This window comes from Stegodyphus dumicola, chromosome X2 (genome assembly GCF_044657685.1).
Source record: "Stegodyphus dumicola isolate Sdum_Otavi_A_Nest chromosome X2, ASM4465768v1".
Classification (NCBI taxonomy): domain Eukaryota; kingdom Metazoa; phylum Arthropoda; class Arachnida; order Araneae; family Eresidae; genus Stegodyphus; species Stegodyphus dumicola.
Window position 1 is genome coordinate 118857118 of NC_140781.1, and position 17804 is coordinate 118874921.

The 17804-nt window shown below is 32.7% G+C and overlaps 1 protein-coding gene across 4 annotated transcripts in view; it reads right to left on the minus strand.

Moving 5' to 3' along the window:
- LOC118192123 (uncharacterized) overlaps positions 1 to 17804 on the minus strand; it is a 96921-nt gene that overhangs the window by 8991 nt on the left and 70126 nt on the right. For 2 of the 4 annotated variants that reach the window (XM_085808915.1, XM_085808914.1), the window contains exons 2-3: positions 5936 to 6013; positions 3747 to 3926 (exon numbers count right to left, since the gene is read on the minus strand). In XM_085808915.1, coding sequence (XP_085665041.1) covers positions 3747 to 3926; positions 5936 to 6005 — 250 coding nt within the window. In that variant the 5' untranslated portion in view covers positions 6006 to 6013. Of the gene's footprint in view, positions 1 to 3746; positions 3927 to 5902; positions 6014 to 17804 lie in introns of all 4 variants that reach the window. The other 2 variants (XM_085808913.1, XM_035363024.2) reach the window with 1 other exon arrangement.

A 17804-nucleotide genomic window follows, 5' to 3' on the forward strand; every position in this document is an offset into this window, starting at 1 on the left:
TTTTCTAATAATAATAATAATATATATATACTGTATATACGTATTTGGCATTGCCGCTGCAATATTGCAGTCATCGTGGCTGGGAGTGTAAGGCGGTATCCAACCTTGCCAAAGGTAGTTGTCTGAGTCTGTGAGTTGTTTGGCGGGATGGGTTACAGCAGAAATGATGACACAGAAGAATTTAAATTTATAGCTCCCTATCTTTGTTCAATTCAAATGGGAGATCATTATTCTTTTAGATTCTCCAAAATTACACATCCAATATGGATTTAAATTGAAATAAGGTTAAATTTAGGCTTTCGACGTCATAACTATAGTCAAAAGTCGTTAATTCGGACACCCATAATCCGGACCTCAAAGCTTCAAACTTTCTGTGCATGCGTCGCGTTGACGCATGCGCGTAAGGCCTTTACGGCTGACAATATGCTTGTGCGTGTGCGCAAAATACGTTTACGAGTGCGCGGTTAATGTATAACGGACGGTATAAGCTAAGCTAAAATTATTTAAGTATCTATTTCAGTTAATTTTGCAGATTGCGTTGTTTCTTATCATCGTGGATAAGAATCAAATTGGATCCGGCTTATTATTTTTTGCAGACTGTTAGAGTAATTTTATAAAAGTAAGCTTGAACTTTCGATTATGTCAAATAGAATTTCTGATATATATTTATTAATATGTAAATGATCTACAAAGCGAAAGTATGTTTCGAAGTTCATTAAACAAAAAGTGGAATTGCTACAAAAAATGGATAAAGGCATATCCTTTGTTTATCTAAACTTTAACGTTTGTTTATCTAAACTTTGTTTATCTTTAACGCCGCGCAATGAATTGGAAGTTGACCTGTCAGCACTATCCTTATCTTCAGGGCAGATGTTTTTATTTTTATTTGGCTTATAATTCCTTATTAAATGTAGTATTTCATCTCGATGTACTCCATCTTTGATATGGCGGCCGAGCGGTAAAGTTGCTGAACACTGGTAGTTCGGTCCGAGGTTCGAATCCCGCGAACGGGCTGGCTGCATGGGCGTTTTCGTGGTTTTCCCCATGTGTAACGTGTATACGAGTCAGTTTCCCTTAGAAAGTCCTTCACGAAGGCATCCCTCCCCTTAGGCAGATAGCCCTCGAGGCTTTGCCATAATCACACACACACACACACACACACACCATCTTTGATATGATTTAAATCAAATTCCTCGTCATTATAATTCGCTTCCGATAGCGAAGAAAGTGACAGAGGTTATTGAAAACGAAAAAATTTCAATTGACAAATTAGTCGGTATTCTCGACACAGGAATTATAGGACTTGAACAGCGGAACTTTGTTACTGAACAAGAAATTATGTCTGTTTAAAGAATTAAAGAGAATGTATTATCACATAAAAAACGAAGCAACTTAAACAACTTACATTGAAAGAAATGTTTAATAAAGTAAACAAATAAATATTAAGCTTTTTTTTTGTAAATTTTGATACCCTTTAGATCATAATTGTTCTTTATTTCATAAATTACGGTTTCAAATTTTTAATTTTATAATTTCTGCATGCCATCTTACCAGATTTAAACTGATGATCTATAATCCGGAAAAATCGATAATCCGGAATCGCCGGAGTCCCGACGAGTCCGGATTAACGCGTTTTCACTGTATTCTAACAAAGGGAAGAAGAATGGACACAGCAGCACAGGGTCTTATCGCAGCGATGGCAGGAAGCAGTCTGACTAAAAATGGCTGGAATTCTACATTTATAGTAGCGTTTACATAACATGCCAGAATGTTCTCGAAAGTACTGGTCTAGGGTGAGATCCTGAAATTGCGGAAAGTTAATTATAGGTTGCCTGTTCGCGTAGAGCAAAGCCATTGTATGTGTGTGTATGTGTATATTGCGCTGCATATACTACAAATGCATAGATATCATTCCTTTATAACCTGATGTAACAGGTATGTGTATGTTGCATGCACCTTTATAGTATATTTGGAAATTATATTTTTAAAACTTAACTTAATTTTTTTTTCTCTCCCTGGCTAAAATTATCAGATTTTTTTTTTTTCTTTCGGTTAAACTCATCTCTTTAGGTGCCTAATCCCCTACAGATATTTATCAAAAATAATAAAAAGCAACAATAGTGATAATAATAACGCAAAGGGAAAAATTCAAATTAATATTTATTTACTGTCTAAAATCTTAATGCTTTTACTTGCAAGAAGCGTCTCTTGGTTATGCTTCGCAATTCAAATACATTGGTAACTAAATATTAAATTTACAGAGTCACATTTATTTCAAATAATTTTAATACATTGAATTAAACACTAAATAATTTACCTAAATTAAAAATAAACACATTTTATGAAAACTTTTCAAATTACCAAAGAAAACTTTTAAAGTGAGACAAAACTTAAGAATAAATAATGATTTTTTTCTTTTATTCATTGAATTTTTCTTTGACACATGCAAATATATATATATATATATTTGTAGATAAAGAATTACAAATTAATTTATTTCTTATCACAGTTTGGCACTTGATGGCATTCCGATGCAGATAAAGATTTTTCACACTGAAAAGAAAGGAAACCTTAAAGAAATATTACTAGAAATCATCTTCTTGGACATCGGATTGTAGATGCTTATTGGTCAATCTGATTTTTTACTTAAGCTTATTAATGTTCAACTGCAGAAAACATTGTTCACATACAAATGTGCTCCCAAACAAAGCGATTATTCTCGTTTCTAAAATTCATAACTGAGGGTATTTATCCTTCGACACGTCTGAAGAAAAGTGAATATAACCTGTACCTTCAAATACATAAATAAGATTTGTATCACACTGGTAAATTAATAAGCTTTTCATCTGTAGATTTTCTGGTGCATTATTCACGTGTGTTTTAACGATAATAAAAATAATGCGAAGTTGAATTATAAACTATCAAAATCTTGCTCAAGGAGTTGAAATAAACAATTTTTTTTTTGTCTTCAAATCCTTGAATAACTCTTAAAGTAAATTTGAGATCGCTAATTTAGGATAATATTCAGCATTTCGAAGCATTTATTTCCCCCACATCAGACAATCATTTATTCGCTTGATAGTCACATTATCTATTGATGTCCATCAGATGGACTGATGAACATTCATTGCTAGTTAACAGCGAAGAGCCATTTGTTGTTAACTAGCTGTTAATGTCAACTTTTGAGAAGTAACCCTTAACGTCTAAAACTGCGAGCTCGAATAGTTGGCGTTCATACATTCAAATGGTTAATTTTATGGAATGCCAGTCTATCAGAAATCAGCTATATTCCTAAGTTGTTTTCGGAAAGGAAATCGAATAGTTTTTAGAGAAACTAGCTACAGACGAGAATATTGAGGATTTAAAGAAATCATGAAGTAGATTATATTAAATTTGGATTCTTCAAGTAAAGAATTATTAATGGGAATAATGGGACGATCTCGTGATGACTAAACACGAAAGGTCATTTATCAAACATAGAGTCATGTTTGATAAATCACTTTTGGCATATGTATCCGAAAGTGATTCTCGGTTTTTCTTTTTTTGATTAAGAAGCCAAACTTAAGGGATCGCATACTTTGTAGAACAAGTTCTGTATTCATAATATCTATATTTACTGCAGATTGTGATATTCATTTACTAAATAAACTTCAGCTCTTGAAAATGCTTTGCATATTGTTCTGTCACATATTAATTATTCATTTCACCGTTTACTAGGTTTAAAAGCGTTAAAAATTATTCATTACCATACACTCCTGCTAACTTGACGCAAGTGGTAGCAGGAAATACTCCATTTCTTTGTTTTCTACCAGCCCAACAAGGAGTTTCTAGAATATCTTGAGTATAATTGTTATGGAATGGATCATCACAGGGTGGATATTCACCGCCTATTGATATGCATTTGAAGCAGTCCAGTGCCCAGCTACCTAATAAAGAGCAAAGAAAACTTTTCATATGAGATCTCAGGAAACAGAAATTTCCACGTTTCGTCTCAAACTATGCATTATGTAATTACTATGCATTATTTTTAACAACTATGCATTATGTAATTACTAGAGTTTAATCATATAAGAAAGATTTCATTTGAAAGTTATGGCAAGTAGCAATGAAAAGTTGAAGCTTCATATATAAAAATAAGTGTTCAACGGGAAAAGTGATCATTTTGTAATTGTTATTATTATTATTGCAAAGCTGTGAAACAATTCAGACCCCGGGCAAAGCTTTAAATGCAAGATTGTTCTGCATTAAAACGGTTCACATATGAAGGTATACATAGAGTAGAAAAATGTGTTAATTTTATTTTGAGACTGTGACATAAATGAGATTCTGAACAAATCCTTAAAGACAATTTATATATATGAAAGAGAGATGAGTAAATAGGGATGGATCATAAATATTCAGTAAAATGCCTTATAGAATAAAACACGGGCGAAAAGCTTTTCCATTTATAAACTTATTTTTAAAGTTCCAAAATAAAACTCGTGCATACAAACATTTCCTCTTAATTAAATTTTTCCCTCTAAGAGGTCTAATTCTTTGATGTTATAAATTTGTATTTTTTGATTAACGTATACAAAATTTTCATTTCGAAAGCATTTTTTTTCCCGAAGCTCTGATTATCCGATCTTTTGCTGTCTAATTACCGAGCCATTGATATGATGCAAACAATTCTTATTTCAACAGAAGACGAAAGTTTCGGAAGATTTCTCGTAGTTTTCATTTGATGTAACCGATTTAGCTTCAACCGTAATGTGCTGGCTAGTTCGTTAGCCGATAAAATCAGCTACCGAAAGCAGAGACATATTTAATAAAGTTATAACAGGTCATTGTAAAAACATTTAAGTTCTTTCTTTTGAAATCATCGGTGTTTTTAAATCGTGCATTAATGATGCTGTTGCTTTTAATAAGGTTTCCTTTTTAATAATTCTCGAATTTTAAAATGTCGAATAATTCTAATTTTTCGCATAAATATAATAATACTAACTGAAAAAAAAACTCTTACTTAATATAAAGTATTTTTATATAAAGCAAAATTTGAAGGTTACTGAGATCGAGTAGATCGCTCACCCACTCGACCTATCTTAAACACCGACCAAGGAGTCTAATGTGTGTGCGAGTCTTGAACAGGCCCAGAGGTGCAATGGAAGCAAAAGGCGGCACATCGCGATCTGAGTTGGGATCCTGGGGCTTACCGCATCCAAGGAGCACCAACGACCCGGCCTACCCGATTTATCTCGGTTGGGAAGAGTATGAGCGTACACAATGGGACCCGAAAGATGAACTATGCCCGGCCAGGGAAAACTCTGGGGGGAGGCCTATAGCAGTTCTGACGTGCAAGACAAAAAGGAAAATTAATAAAATCAAAACTCTAGAATATTAAGGCTCAATGGAAAAAGTATCTGTAGGAGCAGTTCGAATTTTTTACATTTTCCATACCCTAAACGTCAATATGAAACGTCAATTGAAGTCCTCTCCAGAAAATTACATGCTTGGCAGTGAGAGCAGCCGCGAGTTATTATTGGAAATCTTGCTCCACTGAAACTGCAAGAGTTTCGTTCTTTTTTTAATGAACCCTTCTGCTGTACAGCAATAAAACTAATGTTTCCAAAGCTCTGATGTTTTTTTCACTTAACATTTTTTCTCACATTATGATTCGAAAGATCTGAATGATGAAATATTTAAGAATGTCTGAGTTTTGGAATTTCGAATCATTTTTAAGATTAGTGGGTTTCGAGGTTTTGAAGATTCAAATGTGTGGTCTTTAGTTTCTTTCCCTGTAAATATAGAAAATAACACTGTAAATTGTAAAATTAATGAAAAGAATGCAACCATTACAATTAATGTAACGAAAAAATATGAAATTTGAAAATATGCTATATTTATAAACTTTGAAATATGATACCTGTTATAAAAATAGATAAAATTGTAGACTGACTGATGAAGGTTGATTCATGTTTTCTTGGATCTGCAGTTTTGAAGACAATCATTCTTGAAAAATCGTGCATATATATTCCTAGAAAAATTCAACGCAATACTTAAAAATGAATTTCCAAACGTTCAGTAAGAATAAATAACTTTACATACATTCAAATTATTTTATTAATAAAGTAGTCAAAAGAAAACATGATTGGTATAAAAAACTAAGAGCTTTAGAATTTTTTCAAATTACAAACATAAAGGGGAAATTTAGCAATTTTTTAAATAAATAAGCAATGTATGTGCAACATATAATGCGTAGTTTTATTTCTTAAATTTCTTCAGCACTAGGAAATTTCATGATTTTGCATTCTGAAATACAGAATGGAGCCGCAATCGTTTTTAATTAGAAGCAACAGTTTTTTAAAATAATTTTGATTTAAAGCAAGCATTTATTGATAGTGGTAAAAAATTCAGACTGAGACATAAGTAATAAAAGTTTAAAGTAAGTAAATCTGGCTATTAGCTTTCTAATATAGAATCTTGGAGGGGGGAGCGGAACTCAAAGTTTCTCATAATTCAGATTAATTTAAGAGATCGCTAGCTGCCTTTCCTTTAGTTACAAATATAAAAAAATTCAATAATTCTGTGCTTTTAATTTTTAGTTTGGTCATGTATTCCTCCTCGATTTTTAATAAATAAAGCATGGAGAAGGTATAGTTTCTCATTCGTTTCATTACAGACATTGCTTTTTTTTTAAACAACTAAAAAACTTGAAAAAAGTGTATACGAATAACACAAGTTTTTATTTAGTTCAAAATTTTAGATTCAGAAAGTTTTAACCAAAAGTTGGAATTTCACATGGCTTGCATATCTGCCATTAACAAAGATAACTCGTTTACTTGAATTTGTTTTACGTGTATCAGATCTATAACATGTAAGATGACGTGGCCAATGTTTGCTTATTTCTTGCAGATATAAATAAAATTAGTAGAGATGTGAGAAAATTAGTGTATAAGCACAATTATTCATAATAATCCATTAGTCCCAAAGTAAGAAAAATCAGAATGCGGTACATTCATTCCTGGAATATAATTAGGCGCATCTGATTAATCGTTCAAGAATGCCTTTATGTCATCTACTTCGCAACTTTTAGATGTGTTATAGAAAATTACGTTTCAGTTTTTTCTAAGTGAGTTTTTGAGCATTTGAGTAACTTTATCTGAATGTGTTCGTAAGCTTTTCTTAAGAATGGGTCATGATGATTATTATTTTTTGAACCTATTTAATTTTTCGAGGAGCTTTAAAGGAATGAAAGGTTGAATTTGATTTCAATTAACTCTACGAACTTCTGAAGCAAACGCGTTTGCTCATAAAATATGCTACGTAGATTTCTTACTTACAGTTTTAGTTATGCGTAGGATTGGCTCTGAACAGTTAGTTATTCAACATGCGTTTAGATAAACATCATCGCTGAGTTGGATTTATAATATTTTTTTGAGCGATGAATCGACAGATGGAAATAAAAGTACCATTGGCCTAATTACAGCTTAAGAACCGATGCATTTTTTATGTGTATTCCAATATTAATGATTGCTTCATCATTGGTTTAGAAATATATTTTATTCGCTTGATAAATGACCTAATTTATCTGTTCAGAGACGTAATATAAAGACACGTCTTCCCTCGAGTTGATCAATGACTTTACTCAGCAATAGTCATCCTGTGCTGATGATAATATGTCGGTCGTTAATGGCTAGACAACCTCTATTAAACAGTGATAGATATCCTTTACCAGTTTATTATGCCAGAATTTTGATTCGCGTCTGGAATAATGGCGCTATCTGAAGATGTAATATAACAAGCTAATAACGTATGCAGCTGGAACCTGAGCATTCCGATGGGGGGGTATATGCTTCTTTTCCGAGAATTTGCTGTAACGCGAACCAACACTATTAATCCTCATTTACTTCGCAGTTTGAGAGATGTCTAATTCTGATTTTTTGAAGTTGTTTATTCTCGGCTTTGGAGGTAACGATGGAATCCCGCTGGTCTTATTTCATTTTATAGAAGTGGAGTCTGAGAAGAAGAAGTGGGTACTAATATATAAAGCATTTGCTAAAAGCAGAATAAAATTTTAGTTATGTTTTAATTATGATTTATAGTTTTCGATGAGGATGTGCTTTTCGAAACTGATATTGTTTATTGTGAAATTATTGTGTCGTTAGCGCTTGAATTGAGTATAAAGACCGGCTTAGCTTTAGCCACAGCCTGAATAATTTTAGGCATAAAGTGAGAAAACAGATATTGTTTCTCCTAAGTACTATCTACGGTACCTTACTAATCCATTCAATCTATTTTTTTCTTCTTACAACATTGAACCAATGTAAAGTAAAAAATCTAAAATACTTTCTTTGTTGTACTCTAGAATTCGTTGTGTTTATGAAAATAATAATATTACATAATGTATTTTAGTGCTTTAGAGATAATAAAAGTTTGCAAAACTGTAATAAAATTACTTGGAAGCAAATTAGAAAAATCTTATAAATAATGGGAGATCAGCAATGTCTTAAGAACAAACTACTTTATTGAACATTTATTCAATGCATAGAACATTCGCAAACATTTTATACAAGCATCATGTTTACTTTTATCAACTATATTACATTTTCTCTTCGCATTAAATGTTCTGCAATTATCTGATATAGAACAGCTTCTAAGTAACATATGTGCTCATTAGCAAATTAAATGGAATAGAGTTTTCACAGATTAATATATAACAGTGAAAAAAACTGAGTAAAATACCTATCACTAAAAAAAAAAAAAAAAAACCTTCAGCCCCCCCCTCCCCTCCCCAGACAGCCGAGATAGTGAGGCTGTCATATTTCGCCTCCCATTGACTGAATGGGATGACTCACATTTTTGTGACTTTCGTTTTAAACACTAACCGTTTTCCTTAGATATGAAAATGTCTTTCCATAAAGAATTATTACTTGAATTTTTTGCCATAATTAAGTAAACAACAAACATTCAATAAATAAATAACGAAAAATTAAGTACATTTTCAACTACGAATAATGTTTAGACCTTTAGATATTTGATGAATCATCTTAATTTTTCTCCTTATTTTTATTTTATATTAATCTAATTATTCTTCTTTCTTGTAATCTCATTTCTACGTTGAAATCCGCTTTCAGAACTTTGTAATCAGGAAATGTGAAATCTCATTTTCACTTTCTAATCTAATCCTCTCTAATGCTAATCTACATTTTTTTCCTAAAGAAATCGCTTCATGCTTCGGTGCGCTGGGTAGAAAAATCATTCAACAGGGTTTATCATTTAATTTAGGCATACAAAACTTTCTTTTTCCTTCCTACAACTTTCCGATACATTACTTGTAGATTATACAGTGCTGAATTCAAATATGGCATTTATTTTCCACAACCATGCGCTAATCTTAAGACAACTAAGATTCAAAAAGTTAAAACATTACTTTGAAATCAATGCTTATTCGATTTTGATTGGAGAAGATACTTCAGATATAATAGTTAATTTATCATAACAATCGACATTTTACACAAACTGAACTACAAAAAAACGACAGCTTTATTTTAGCCTTTTTTACCTGTCACCAACTTATATCCATAGGTAAGGGACGTAATGTTTTTGGTCCAAAAATTCAATAGTAAGTAAGTATGAATTAATGTCTCCACAACACGTTTTGACTATTTTACAATTACGTCTGTAAGTGTGTGGCGGTTTTTTTCGTCCACGATAACTCTCATGAAAAACTTTCAAAACTTTCTACATCCATATAAAAAGTTGATTAAATTTTGAGCTAAATTGGGCAGTCGGAAGAGGTACGTTACATGCAGCCCATAACAGTCTTTAGTGGACAATTGAAAGTGGTATTTTACTTAAAGCAGTTTTTAATAAAAAAACCTGTATTAAAATATAATCCGAAACGGATACCAGATGCAGTATTTTCAGATAGAGCCACTACAGTATTTGTTCCTTGTTTCACTACTCCATCCATACAAAAAGCCTCTGTATTGAAAAAGGCCTGTTTGCAGCCTGTTACAACGTGCCACAACGTTTAGAAATCATCTTTATAACACGCATTTTAAATGTATATTTCAGATTTAACAAATTCCGATTTAACGCTTTTGTCAATGTAACGAAGTTTTACTCTTTTTTTTTCGAAACTTCAGCAAAGAATATTCAGTTTAATGGGCATTTAAATGAGGATTTAACATATTATCACCATCTTCCATATTTTTTCTTTTTTTTTTACTTATTACGTGCTCCGCCCTTAGGCACTACATGGAAAGGAAGGGATGTTCCGTGAAGGTCTTTTTAAGGGAAACTGGCTCGTACCCACGTTATGCATGAGGGAAACCACGAAAACGTCCATGCAAGCCAGCCCGTTCGTCGGGACCTAAACCCCGGACCGAACTACCAGTGTTCAACGGCTTTTACTGCTAGGTCACTGGTGGGCCTATTTTCCATATTTGAAATTTTTATAGATTCCTGATATTGAGCCAACACAATTATTTAACTTTAAACTAACTTTGAGTCTTATTCGCAAGCAGTTCTGAATTATCCAAGTTACAAGTTCTGAGGCAGTAAATCCACTGTCGAGACTTTTTTTCCCTTTGGGATTAATATTTAAGCGAGAGCATCATGAAGTTTAAGTACCACTGCCTCTTAATATCTGTCACTATTTTCAAACGTTTCTTGACATAGCAGAAGTGCGAAGAACAAATTAAACGATAAATAATCTAGTAGATTGAGATCTAAGATCAAATCAAGTTATAAACAATTTAAGTAATAAATAAATATTATCAAAACTTTAGTTCTAATGATTGTCTTTTCGTGCCATTGTGGTGCTTACAGTGATGAAAATTACAATAATTTATGTTCTTACGAAGGTACGCAGCTTGTCCAAGGTAACTGTTTGTAGCCTTTTATAGACATTTGTAATACCGTGATAAAATTTTTTCCTGAAGTTGTCAACTCTATGGCGACACCATCAGTAAAATTTTAAAAAATATACATTCATTGTTCAACGCCACACAAAAGGAACTACGGGGAAGAAACATGAATCTTATCGAAGCTAGTACGATTCATTCCAAAACTGACTTACTCATATCGACGGTAAATCTAAACACTCCAATACTCTGATAATTTAATGCGACTGTCCGTTATTGAAAATGGTTATGTATGCCCAGAAGATATATTGGTATTTACAAGCCACTTGCAAAATTTAAAAGACTATTTTAATTTTCGCTTCCAAGACACAGAAAATTTGAATGTGTCATCATGGCTCAGAGAATTGCTGAACAGCGATATATCTGATCTTGATATTAGGTTACAAGAAGAGTTGACTGCATTGAATTGGGATGTTCAAGTACAAGCCTTATTCAAAATGAGTATGATAAGTTTGAGAATTTAAAAGTCATCCAAGAGAAATATCTCAAAGTTAAAGTTATTACCAAAACAACATCATTGACTTTTTCCACTTCAGACCTAATGGGCTTCAGTCAAGTCAATAACTTACAACGAAAAACAAGGCAACAAATTACAAGGCTGGTTATTTTTAAACCAGGTGATTTAAGAATCAAGTTAAGCAATTTTATGACAAATATTTAAAAGATTGCTTCAATACATTACGTGCAGCCATCACATTAATTAAAATCAAACTTTTGAACTTTCGTGCAATTAGTATATGGGATTTATTTCTGAAAACTTGTTTATATTTGTAAAATTTAAACTAACAATAATAAACGTAAATTTAATAAATCATTTTTTTCAAAGCTTTCATTCATATTCTTGATTTAATTGTTATCTTTTAAGTTATTTATATGCAACTATTTGTATTATGACAATAATGTGTGCTCTGTATTGCAGAAAAAATGTGAGATCGTCGATGAAGGAAACCATTCTTTTGAAAGGGGTTGATGCAAGAAAACGTATGGGAATCGCTGGTCTAGACCATCCCACACCGGTAAGTATTGCGTAAGAATGATGCCCATGTACCGTAACTGTTTATATGGTTATACTTATATTAGTCTACGTCTATACTAAATTTTATTAAAATCTGTCTATCAGTTCTAAAAATTCTCTTACTTTTGAACACCATTGCATAATCCAAAAATGTTTGCTTCAAACTGCACTTCTTCTACAGAAGGAAAGTTTTCTTCTAACCTTATTCGTGTAGGTATAATTTAGCTTGGGGATTTAGGGTCCATAAGTTCATCGCCGTTCAACACTGCGAGTTTCGTTTCTCTCCCTGTTTCAGAGTGTCATGTATATTTTTACTCATTCTTAGTTCGTGCAAATTTTTTTTCTGTTTACCGAGATACAGACAATATTCTTGACTTCGGAAGGTAAACGTTAGGTTTACTTTACACTACTGAGGTTGTCCTCGTGTAACATTAACACAGTTTTCCAAAGGCGGAAAATTTGCAGTGCTCAACTCAAGCAGAATTACCGTAACAGTTCAAGCCAGGTTGCTTGACTCAACGTACTAAAAAGAATTCAACTTATAGCAAACATTTTCTACGTGAAGACTTTTTTAGAGGATTAGAAATTTTAAACATTTCAGCTTTCAAAGCCGAAAGAATTTTCATAATGACGCTTGCATCTAACACATCAGGCATAGAAAATGGATCAAACATAGGAACTTTTTATCTCATCATTTTCATCATTAAAAATCTTTGTCATAATCATCTCATTAGATAATATGTCCCATATATGGAAATTTCATATTTTAAATTTTCATACTTTCTGCCAATTATAAAATATTAATATTTTGCTTAATCATCTTCAGCTGTCTTTCAGTTACGAATTTTAACTATAAACTATATCTCTTAATCCTGTGACTACTATGGCAAGCCTCTCACTGCATCGGAAGAGTTTTTTGCATTACAGATTTTAAAACTGAAATTTGAACAAATAAAATTCAAATAGGTAATAGTACTTAAAATATCTATTAGTAACTGACAGTTCATTTACTTACTCATTTGGAAACGTAAAATATTTATGCTACTTGGGGTTTACAAAGTACTATTTTCAATCTAATAATTATCAGTATCTATTTCACTTTACCATGAATTACCCTAAATTGAAGTATTTATTTTTATCTGCTTGATTTTAATTGAGGTTTAAATTTTGAGGTTGCTTATTTATTCCAAGGGATTATAAGGTATTTCTTCCACCTTCATAGTGTAGTGGGCAGAACGCTGGGCGCGTATTCCAGAGGTCTGTGGTTCGATTCCCGGCGAAGGCGTTGCTCATTTTTCATGACTTCTGCTTCCAAAATAACCTAATGTCTCTACAGTGGCGCCCGAACTAAAAGGGTGTTGGATGATGATTCTCCACACCCAGGATTTGGCGATTGGTTCCCGTAAACCCCAGTCGCCCTTTAAAAGGGGGAGTATATAAGGTATTTCTCCCACCTTCTTAGCATGCCTTTGTAGTGTAGTGGTCAGCACGCTGGACCCGTATTTTCAGAGGTCCGTGGTTCCATATCCGGCGAAATGTTTGATTACTTCGATTAAATTGCAACTCCTAGCCTGTCAGAAGGCCCTGAGCAGTCTCGAAAGAAGGCTTGAAGCATTCACAGTCTCAGGATAATCTAACACCTGCCACAAATTTAATGATTCTCTATTTCCTTTTACAGTGGATTAATTTGCATACTTCTGGAGGGAGTGATGTCGTAAAAAGGAAACTAGAACGACAGAAGAAGTATCTTAAAAGCTAAGTGGTTAGTTTGAACTAAATGTAAAACTTTATAATTTTTCCATATGATTTCTACTTTTATTTGTTCAACAACCCCCTCAGTTTCTAAACAAATGAAAACAATATTTATGACAAACGAGTTATACTTTTGTATGTATCAAACTATATTTTAAAAAAACTTAATATATTATGAACTGGCTTCTAAAATTCTGTCGCTATGTAGTTTTACGCTTTAGAAATATTTATTTTTTAGTTCAACTTCCCCTTTTTATGTATTCTTATTTCTCTCTAAGAAGTTTTACTCGTTTAAATTTTTTTCTTGCAGATTCTGTTGCAATACTTGAAACCTTTTTTACTGTATATTGATCGGAGAAGTAATGCTTGTTATGTCATTTAAGATTTCACAGAAAAAGCAAGTAAAAGTTTACTCAATAAAATATTGAAAGAGCTGCAATAATATTTAAATTGCCTTTTATCAATGATTTACGTTACGAGTTAATTTGTGCTGAAGTATGAAATTTCTTTGCATTTGATTTAGTTCCGAATGGCTTGTATTTGAATAAAATCGCTTCGATATAAAATGTCTACAGAATATATGATGTTTATTTCATTATGATTCGGAGGAAGTTAATATTCGAAATTCTAGTTAAATATTATTTTATATCCGAACTCTAATCGAGGTTAATCCTAAATGAGTAATACATAAAGGGCTCAATATTTTATCCAAAGCGAGGAAATTGTTACAAAATACTGTGGCGCATTAGCTCAAGCTCAATCATAATTACAGCCGGAGTACCTGTTAACTTTCTTTAGAGGCACTAATTTGTCTTTGTGTAATCTACTTCATCCAGAAAATTTGTGCTTGCTTAGCTGAATCCCCCTGTATTTACCTTTTCTCTGTGAGTGATAGCGTAAAAAGGAAATAATTATGTTGTACAACTTCAACAATGTATAGTATGCAGTACATAAGCTTTATTAGCAGAAAGCAATCCGAACATAATTCTGTATTTATCCGAACATAATTCTTAATGCTATTGAGCATTTCTTAAACATGATCAGACTTCTGTTCGCACCGCTTATAGATAATTTAAATACTTAACATATAACAGCATTAATAGCATCAGACAGTAATCATTCATAAAAATTGTTACCCCGCCTTTCTTTTGAAAGCGTTGTTCGTAGGCATCCAATTAGAGAAATGCTTTAAACAACGCAAATATTCATCTTTTGACATTTTTAAAGAAAAAGAAATAATATTATAAATATTTCAAAATCTAGGCAGTCCCTGTACTTATATTTAGAAAAGTTTTATGCACATTATAAAACACCCACAAGAAAAATAAGTTTGGCAAAAATTGACAGACTAATTTAATTTAAAAAAACTGGTGTTCCGTACGACAAAAAATGATAGAGCTATTTACTTTAAAAAATTTATGCGTTTGATGTTATTTTCAACTTGTCTCGAGAGGTCGATAAAAAAATAAATTAGAATAATTCGAGATACATTTTTTCTCTTTAAACATCATTTAACGACATCCTTTTGTGATTTACTACATTCCTTAATTTATAATTTTGTTATAAGTGATATGATAAAAGAATTTTCAGACAGTAATTTATAAGTTTTCGAACACTAACATACATTATTAATGTTCTTATAAAATTCTATTACTTCAGAATCATAATCTAATAGTCATAGAACAAATTCATAAAACCAGAAACAATTTTCATTTCTAATTTTTGCAAATAATGATATAAGTTAGCAAGATCCCAATATTTAAACCTACCAGTAATTTTTCGTGCACAAATTCTATAAGATTCTATGAATAATATCTTCTGAAAAAAAATTATATTGATCAATACTTTTCAGGACAATCTGCATAGAAATACTCGTCACTAAATCTGTTGACATCAGTAACAGTTTTCTAAACTGTTGTTTTATTTTTAGCCAAGTACAATTGCAAATATTTCTCTCTACAATTCGCTTACAATCCTTGAATATGATCTCTAGTGCTCTACAGTTTGCGTATGGTCTTTGAATGTGATCTCCAATTTTAAAATGAAGTACCCCTGTCAATTTTTATTGGAAAGTCATAGGATTTTGTGTCTTATTTTTTACCATGAATAAAACACTTTACTAAATACTATGTACAAGAACTGGGAAAACGTATGAAAAGCTAGATTACGCAGTTTTTATAAGTTTTAAAATGTCGAAACATAAGTATTTGTGTTATTTAAAACATTTTTGTAACTGGAATGATATATCTGCGAACACTGAATGTGAAAATAAAGGCCAGGTAAAAGACTTTTGTGGACATGGTGTATAAAGGTTTAAGACTGGTTAGGCAAACTGATACATACGACAAAGATATGTAAGCTAATATATATGTTATATTTGTATATGATGCATGATGCGTAAAATTATATTTTAACTCTGACTCAGTTATATATTATATTCATTATAATGTATGCGGAAGTTAGTGTCTAGAGTATAATTTACCAATTAAAGTATCTTAGCAGTTTTCAAAACAGCATGAGCAGTTACTACAATATGTAGCAATTATTGGCGCATCAAATAATGGTAATATGAAACACAAGCGACAAACTAAGGTACAATAGTCGTGCTCGCGTTCATTACTGTTACCCGGCTCCTAGACGCCTTAATCAAGTCTGGTTTGATAAACACCGGTATTCTGATTCGAGAACCCGACAAAGCGGCGTCTTGCATAATATTTCTATAGACATGCTGCAACGCGAAATGTTAATCTTCGCATATTTGCATGCTTCATAATAATAAGAACTTGTGAGAATAATTAGGCAAATGTAATTGCAATGAGGGCATTAACCTTTATCGAAAGTTTAGAGCCAAGCTGATGAAACGTAATGTATAAAATGGTATATGTATTGTGCATTAATAGAACTGTAGAGAAACGCCTATTCATCTAATCTTATAAAGTTAATCATTTTCACGATGAAAGGATTGATGAAAATACTTTCAGCATGCAAAGTACCAGAAAATAAGTGAACTTAAGTTTTCTACAATTCGCAATTTTGTAAAAGTAACAAAGCTCTAGTTGCTGAAACAATGTTCTGAGTTTTAAGGTTATAAATCTGAAAACTGAAATTATAAAATCCATGTTAAAGTGTCTCCGTGCATGTATTCTTAGGGTTAGGTTATTCGAATATGGCAAAGCACACGACGGCTACCTGCCCAGGACGAGGGATAACCTTCAGGAAGGACTTTCTGAGCAAAACTGTCTCGTATTTATGGAATGTCATGACTGTCATGGGAAAAGTCACAAAAACCAACCGTACAGCTAGCTCGTTTACCTGGGATAGAGCCCAGTTCGAACTCCCAGCATCTTGCAGTCTTAACCACTGGGCAACTGTTGGGACCATATGCTTAAGAAAAGGCTACAATATTAAAACAACTATGGACTCCAAAACGAATATGCCCACCTGTATGTGGCGAAGAGTAAAACCGTTTAATACTGGTATTCAACCCAGGCTAAAATCCCGGCAAACGGGCTCGATACAAGGAAGTTTTCTTGGTATTCCCCGCGTGTAACGTAAATATCAGCCGGGTTTCCTTAGAAAATTACTTCACGAAGGCAGCCCTTTTTTTAGGTAGATAACCCCGAAGTGCTTTTCGATAATTTAAATAATACTAATTCAAAAAGAAATTTTGGCTAGAGCTTAAGAAATAAAATTGTAAAAAATACGAAAAGGAAGTGTAAAAGTCTTTAGATTTGGTTTGGTTTGGTTTATGTGATTACGGCAAAGCCTCCAGACCTATCCGCCTAAGGGGGGATGTTTTCGTGGAGGACTTTCTAAGGAAAACTGGCTCGTTACACATGGGGAAAAGCACGAAAACGCCCATACACTCAGCCCGTTCGCGGATTCGAATCTCGAACCGAACTACCAGTGTTCAGCGACTTTACTACTCGGCCGTTGGCGAGCCAAAAATCTTTAGAATAGAGAGGATCGTTTAATTTATGCGATTATGGCAAAGCATTTGAGAGCTATTTGCCTAAATGAAGGGATGCCTTCGTGAAGGACTTTCTGAGGAAGACTGACTCATATACCTGTTAACTATGGGTAAAGCTAAAGCGGGGAGAGCGCCCACGCAGCTCCTCCCGTTCTCCTGA